General features: G+C 36.8%; 1 protein-coding gene across 1 annotated transcript; it reads right to left on the bottom strand.

Annotated features, from left to right (window-relative positions):
• Positions 1-1,212: 1,212 nt before the first annotated feature.
• LOC142610806 (U-box domain-containing protein 13-like) lies at positions 1,213-7,378 on the bottom strand. The gene is made up of 5 exons (XM_075782747.1): positions 7,043-7,378; positions 6,837-6,953; positions 5,233-5,685; positions 3,576-3,855; positions 1,213-2,358 (listed from the first exon to the last, which is right to left on the bottom strand). The coding sequence occupies exons 1-5, from the start codon at positions 7,310-7,312 to the stop codon at positions 1,481-1,483; spliced, it is 1,998 nt and encodes a 665-aa protein (XP_075638862.1). The 5' UTR covers positions 7,313-7,378; the 3' UTR covers positions 1,213-1,480.
• Between the last annotated feature and the right edge of the window lie 449 nt (positions 7,379-7,827).

The raw sequence follows: 7,827 nt of genomic DNA, 5'->3' as shown, positions 1-7,827 counted from the left end.
TCTAACCAATATCAATATAGTTAGTTCATAGGGTACAGATTCCTCGTCCTCACCCTCCTATCTTCCTCTTCTTCCTTGAGTGTTTTCACACTTTTTGTGGGTTCACTGTATCCTGGTGCAATAATTTCTCATGCATCATAATATGTACTGTGTAGCTCTTACATCAGGGTAGAATAATAGAGTTCACATATTTAAAGAGAAATTTTGTTTCTACCAAATGCATGAGATACACAACATTGCACTCTCTCATGAGAAAACATTCTTTGAATATTGGGTCAAGCCCATTCAAATAGCTTTTTGACTTCAAAAAGCTGGAGATTGTGACAATTGAATGTATCATCGAGCTTGAACAGTGTTGGAGTGACACCAAAAAGCTGGCTTATTGAACCACAGATTCCTCCCCCCATCGCTGTATTGGCAATATCTCTTTCCAGTTGATGATGATTAGCACTACTGTAACATTATAGTACCACTATAATCAGTTTTGCCTTTGCTATGTAACTTCACTGTTGCTTGACAGGATCCATTTCCTTTGCTTGGTCAATAATATTTGAGCCTAGTAGATGGAATTTTCTTTTCATTTGCATTGCTTCAATAAATAAGATAACAATTGATGTCGTCCTCGCTGAGTCTATAACTAGATCACGACAGATTAATTTTCATTCGTCCTATCTGCACTAGACAAGTCTCATTCCCATGACGCACACTCAGTGTAAAGTGCGGACGTCCTTGAAAAAAAGTGGATATCTGGCTTTACAAATGTGGACATCGTGCAATCTCGTGTACATCAAGTAGTGTAAAACAACAGTTAAGAGTTTAAGAAAAGGGCAGCGAGAACTTATCTGAATGCTGGCCCAGTACAAAAAATCTCACCCTCAATAGCACATTGTAATCAGAATATCAGACTAGAGCAACCACAGCCTCTCTTCTCCCCAATGGGCCAGACTAAGATCCGGATATGCATGATACAAAAGACTTCAAGTCTGTCTACATTGAGGCAATATTAGGTGTTTCGGATGCATACATCCTCACACTCACATGAAGGTGGGTTCCACACTATGCATACATCCTCACACTCACATGAGGGTGGGCCCCACAAGTGTGGAACCCACCCTTATGTGAGTGGGATGATACATGCATCTGAAACACCTTCTATTTTCTCATCTCCACTCTCTTACGACAAACCATCTTGTCAAGGACTCATGCAAATTCAGACTCTAATTTATGCAGGCAGTACATGTTCAATTATAAATTTGTTCCACCATAAAAATTAAAGTAGGAATCATCAGAAATGCATTATAGCTACACAATTATATCCACACCTCAATTTCTCCCATTCCTAAACCTCTTTACAACACCTCTCATAAGCCTCCTAACATAAATTACTACAGTATAATGGCAGTAGCACTTACCCCCATAAACGAAGGGTAATGAGCAGACAATGCAAAATGATATATAAAGTAAAATAAAAACTATTAACTTAGCTATCCCCTGTCCCAACATCTGTGCCACTTGCTAAAAAAGGCAAATGTGACACCTGAGCCTGAGGCTGGGTATCAGCTTGCATTTGAGTTTGTGCACGATTCTCTTCGGAGCTACCTACAATCTCAAGCAACTGAACAGCCTTCCGCTTACCCCTTTCTGTGCCACTTTCAGCGAGGTCCAACAGGAGAGTCATCACACCAAGTTCCTTGGCCTCAGAGAGATGCTGAGGATCAGCACAAAGGTGCACCAGCAATGCAGTTGCATTCTCCCTATTCCTAGGAGATCCATTCCCAATTAACTCCACCAAACTTGGCACAGCATTCAAAGCTCCAATTGCCATTTTTCCATCAGGGTGACTGGCCAGTATTGCCAATATGGCCAATGCCTCACCCACCATGTCACCACTAGGTTCTGTAAGCAGTTTCATCAGCATGGGCACAACTCCAGCCCTGATTGCCCGGCCCTTGTTCCCTTGAAAAATGCATAAATTGAAAAGTGCTGTAGCAGCATCCACCTTCCCCCTTTGGCTACCTTCACTCAAGAGTGTTACCAGTGCTGGGATTGCTCCAGAATCACCAAGAGTCACCTTGTACTCATCCACCACAGACAGGCTGAAAACAGTGGCAGCTGCATTTTCACGTGCCTGCATATTCCCATTCTTAAGTACATGAAGGATTCCAGGAACAGCCACAGAAGATATGATGCACCCTTTGTTATCCTGACATATTGACAGGTTCAGGAGAGCAGTAACTGCATGCTCTTGGGTGCGAGAGTCAGGTGAAAAGAGGAGACCAACAAGGAGGGGTATGGCACCAGCCTCAGCAATTAACACACGGTTGTCACCATTGTGCTTGGCAAGAAGACGGAGCTCAGCTGCAACAAGATTAGGATTTGTCAGAAAGTAATTATAGTTATAAAAAAAGGACCTGTGTTTCTGAGATCCAAGAGAAGAATATAAAATCCTAATCCTGATATACTGGGTACAAAATAAAATTGATAAAGAAAATCACTCTCTACATAGATTACAGTAATCATATTTTGAACCTATGCATCTTTTGCAAACAAAGAGAGAATGAATTCACTGACAGTAGTGACATGCCAATGAAAATATCAACTGCAGTGTCCAATCATATAAGCTTGGAGAGATATTTGGAATCCCAAGAGATGAAGTACATAGTACCAGATCCTCTCCAGTTGAGATGGTTCCGTTTCATGATTCAGATTAATTATTACAAATCTAAAGGTTTATCTAGAGCCACGTCATTTAAAATTTGAAATGACATGGCATTCTATACACTGTCAAATTCAGGAAATAAAACTTTAGCCGTGAAATGGACTCTTTCCATTTCATAGGATACTGTTCCATGTGGTTACAACCCAAAATTAAAGAATCTAAAATTACACTAGAACCAACGAAATAAAAGCCTGTTGTAAGCACCTTTCAAGTCTACCGACAAAGAAAGAAATATGGGTTTGTAGCCTTTTTCCTGCTTTCACCTTTGATTTAAGGGATTTGGCTCCAGTTTTCAATTCGATTCTCTCCAGTAGAATATTACATTTCCTAACAATAAGTAGGATAACAAGGTTCACTCGATTGGTTTTTTTCTCTTTCTTCTTACCTATCAAAAAAAAAGTTTTTCTCTTTCTTCATATCTTCGAATCTATCTATAAGGGATGAAGTAACATTATGTCAAACTCAAAATATTTAAAGTATAAATGGATACTTGTTGAGTTAGAAATGAATTTACCACAATCAACCAACACAATTTTTAGCTAATTTCATATTTTGAAGCCATTGCTTGATAAATTCCGATTTTGAAAATTTTCACAGGAAAAAGGCACATATGTCAGTGGAAGTTGCAGAAGAAGATAGAGAATTTTCTGGAATAGAAATTGCAACTATACAAAGAAAATTACAATATTCAAAATTATTAAGACTTCAACAAAATAAAAAATAAAAAAGGAACTAGATTAGGGAAAGGGAGAAAAGGGAGGGGGGGGGGGACTAAGATCCCAATATGCAGAAATGTATTCTTTTTTTTATTTTCCCTTTCATTCTGAAATGAAGAAATTTTTGTTTCTATTGTCACCTGCTGCAGATCGCTGGTCCTCGATGTTGTCAGAGGTAAGCTTGCTCAGAAGAATATCTAGCTCCACGCCTTCAGCAGAACCAGTAGACACAACCCTTCCTTGGTGCGAATTGCCTGGCCGATTAGAGGGTTCCACCCCATTCATCTCACACCAATTGGATATAAGACTCGATAAAACATAGTTGGGAGTAAGGTTAGTTCTGGAAAGGATCTGTTGTGTCTTTGGACATGTTCCATGTCCTCCTTCAAGCCATTTCTTAATGCAAGCTCGTTCATAAGTCTACAAAATGGAAAGACCCTTGTAAGAAATTTATACTTAAAATTAGCGCTCTCCTAACAGGCTGTTTGGGAGGGGGAAGATAATGGGAATGGAATGCTGGCATCCCCCCATTGGGAAGTTTTTTGGGAGGAAATGGAATGAGTCTCATTCCTTTCCATTGCCCTCAAGCCTAATTTTTGGGTCCCCCCAAAAGTGGGTGGAACACAAGGAAATAGAGAGCACATTAAGTGCCTTACTTACAAAATTTATAACCTTTAAATTTCATAACAAAACAATCTGTCTACATTTTAGAAAAGGGTATAATAATTACATTGTTCTAATCATACAACAAAACAAGAGATACTGATTTTCTTTACAAATATCCAAACAGCAGAGGATCTGAAAGGAACAGAACTATTAACTTTTGCTCCTTTCCATTCTCTCTTCATTTTAATTTCTCATCCTTTTCTACTCTCTTATTAACTTCCAAACACACAATAAATCAGACACTGGAAGTTTACAATCAACAATTTTTTTTTTTCAATTGGTAAATTACACAAGTGGATGGGATTTCATTAGCACTGGCTTCCTACTAGTTCTCTCAAAACTTAATATAGAAGGCAAAACCTTTCCAAAACATCCAAAAGAATGTTGTGATGAACCCATTAATCGATGACTCAAATGATTCTTTTAAGAACAAACCTGCCCTGTGGAAATAATGACATGAGGCAATAGAAAGCACGTTAAGAGCTTTACTTACAATATTACCTTTCTAACCTTTAAATTTCATGACAAAACAATCTTTCTACTTTTTAGAAAAGGGTATAATAATTATATTGTTCTAACCATGCTTCAAAACAGGAGATACTAATTTATTTTCTTTACAAATATCAAAACAACAGAGAAACTGAAAGGAACAGAACTACAGTCCTTCTGTTCCTTCTCATTCCCTCTTCATCTTAATTTCCCATCCTTTTCTACTCTCTTATTAACTTCCATACACACAATAAATCAAACACTGGAACTTTGCAATTGACAATTTTTATTTATTTTTTAATTTTTTCAATTGGTGAGTTACACAAGTGCCCATTGGGTCTTGAACCCATGACCTCACTCTCTAGCTAAAATTTATAAGGTAAGGAGGTGCCAGTTGAGCTAGAGTTCATTGGTAGGGAGAGATGAAAATTTATTAGGATTAACTAAGACTTGTTAAATCTCCTAGATAGAACCCATTGGGGACAAGGTATTGGACAAAGAAGATCAACATTAGCACTGGCTTCCTATTAGCAATTTTCTCAAAACTAAATATAGAAGACAAAAACTTTCCAAAACATTCACAAGAATATAGTGAGAAACCCAACTAATCAATGACTCAAAATGATTCTTTTAAGAACAAACCTGCCCTGTGGAAATAATGACAGGATCTTTCATCAACTCAAGTGATATTGGGCAACGAAAATCATTTGGGACAACTGGTGATTGGGAACACTGATCAGTGCATGCCTGATGACCGCAATGGGGAGAACAACCATTACTTGCAGAAACACCCATGTTGCTGTATCCTGCTTGCACAAAGTTTTCAAATTTCTTGAGCAGCATTGACATCTTCTTTACACTTTCCTCCAGATTTTCACCCCCTGAACCAATTATCTCCTGCAGAGCTAGTGATTCTTGTTTGATGTCTTTAACTTCCCTAAAATTTAGTTTTTTGCATAATATACATAGAATCCCAGGGTCAGTGTCCACATCATTGCTCTGGTTGTACATGGATAACAGATCCTCATACAGCTCCAAGTCAGGAGCATCAATCCGTTCCTTGCATCTTTTAAATTGAGTATGAACAAGCTCAACCTGAAAATAGCAACATTTATACAACTAACATTTAAACATCAACAGAACAATCTGAACAAAACTCTAATAGAGCATCATTTTATAGGTGGCTGCAAATTCTCAAGTGAATACGTACAGGAAATGAATGCTTCCAAGATTCACTTAAGCTCCACACTAAAAAAAGAAGGGCTTAAACATGTTGTTGGTCGCTAAAGTATAGCACACAAGGAATTTTAGTCCCCAAAGCTTAAAGGGATTGCTTTTAATCCTTTAGATGACATCACCAAACTAAAAAATGACACATTATCACTCTATAGGACTAAAAGCAATCGCTTCAAATTTGTTAGGGACTAAAATTGATCAATTTAAATTTTTTTGCGCCTAAAAATGATAACTTTATGTTTGTAGGGAGTACAAGTTATCACTTGAAGTTTGTTAGGAACTACAAGCAATCACTTTAAACTTAAAGTACTAAAATTGCTTGTGAGTTAACTACCAACAATTTATTTTGGCCATAAGAAAGATATATGAAAAACATTGTACCCACTACTCAAACACCCAAAAAAAAACTTGCAATTATGTTTAAAAAGGTCATACCCCCAAAAATTATTAATAAAAAAAAAGTCTTGTTAACGGATGCCCTTAGGAGTTTAAGAAAGTTTTAACACCACTTTCATTGAAAATATAAAAGGTTGTCAAAAAAATTAATTGCTCTTTTCTTTTCCCATCAAAAGTTTCTAAAAATATTTCCTAAACCAATGCTTAGGCATCCATTAAGTTTTTCCATAAAAAATCCCCTGGTTAGGTCTTTCATGTACTTGTAAAACAAGCAAATTAACCTTAAGTTAGTCTATGGTTAGCCTAGGGTTAATATTCTCTAGTATATAAACCCTACATTGGGTTCATTGTAACATCAAGAGCTTTCTCACTATAGGAGTAAGCCAAACCATGAAAACCTTTGTGTGCTTTCTCTTTCATGCTTTCGCTCATTATTCAATTATCACACACATTCACACAACAACTTTAATAGATGCAAAGAGCTCCTTTCTTTTTATGGTTCCCCTAATCAATTTTATATATATAGCACATTACTAAATTCTGCATAGAAGAATGAAACATAAGTGAGCTAATTCTCACTAGAGCAAAGAAACTTGCAATTATGAATAATTTACCTGTTCCTTAACTTCATCTGAGATGTCAAATTTGTCATAGGAAATATCACTCAATGCTCTTTCAAAATGAATTGTAACTTCCTCAAATTTATAGTCTATATCTTCTCTCTTCAGTACCTGCAAAAACCACATAATAAACCAATTCATATCTCAGAGAATTGAAAAAAAGAAAACAAACAAACAAACATTATTATTAGTGGTGAGACCATGTAAAGCTTGCTGCCTCGGCTTACAAACAGAAGCAAATCCTTGGCTTTGTCCAGAGCTTCCTTGAAAAAAACGAGAGCTTTGACAGTGTCTTCGGAGATATGGAGCTTCATCTCTTCCAAATCTTCGAACAAAGGCTTCAGGAGCCTCAATCTCCTGCTGAGATCGTGACACTGCTTCCTGAAAACGCATCTGAAGTCTGAGATCTCGGAGATCTCGTCCACAACGTCGATGAGGTTCTTGAGTAGCACAGCTTTTTGGTCCTCCATGAGGAATAGGAATAGGAATAGGAACAGGAGTAGTAGCTTTTGCTTGGTGCCATTTTTGTTTGTTGTTTTTTTCAGTTGTAAAATACTAAAAAGTTTGTACTTGTAATTTGGGTTAAGCTTAAGCACAGTATTATTGTTATTAAGGTGGTAGTTGGACTAATTAAGGTGGGTTTAATTACTTGTTTACCGTATCAACTACTATGGTGACTTTGTGTGAGGCTTTGGTCATGACTAAGTAGTCGCTATTAAGGTCGCTGCACGGACAACCAACCTAAGATCTAAAGCCGTGTCCATTACTACACCTCGTTTAATACAATATTGTGTCTAGAACTGCTCATTTAACTGAAATTAAAAAATTATTTTGGTGAAAATGTAAAAAAGAAAATTAAAAAATTAAAAAATAAGTTGAATAGTACAATGAGACTTATGAATAGTATCAAAAATTACAGTAAGATTTATGAACAATATCAAAAAGTGCAGTGAAACTCATGATTAGTAGTAAAAATAAGATAAAA

This window comes from Castanea sativa, chromosome 9 (assembly GCF_040712315.1).
Source record: "Castanea sativa cultivar Marrone di Chiusa Pesio chromosome 9, ASM4071231v1".
Classification (NCBI taxonomy): Eukaryota; Viridiplantae; Streptophyta; class Magnoliopsida; order Fagales; family Fagaceae; genus Castanea; species Castanea sativa.
The sequence above is the reverse complement of the archived record's forward strand: the minus strand, read 5'-3'. Positions and strand labels throughout refer to the sequence as shown.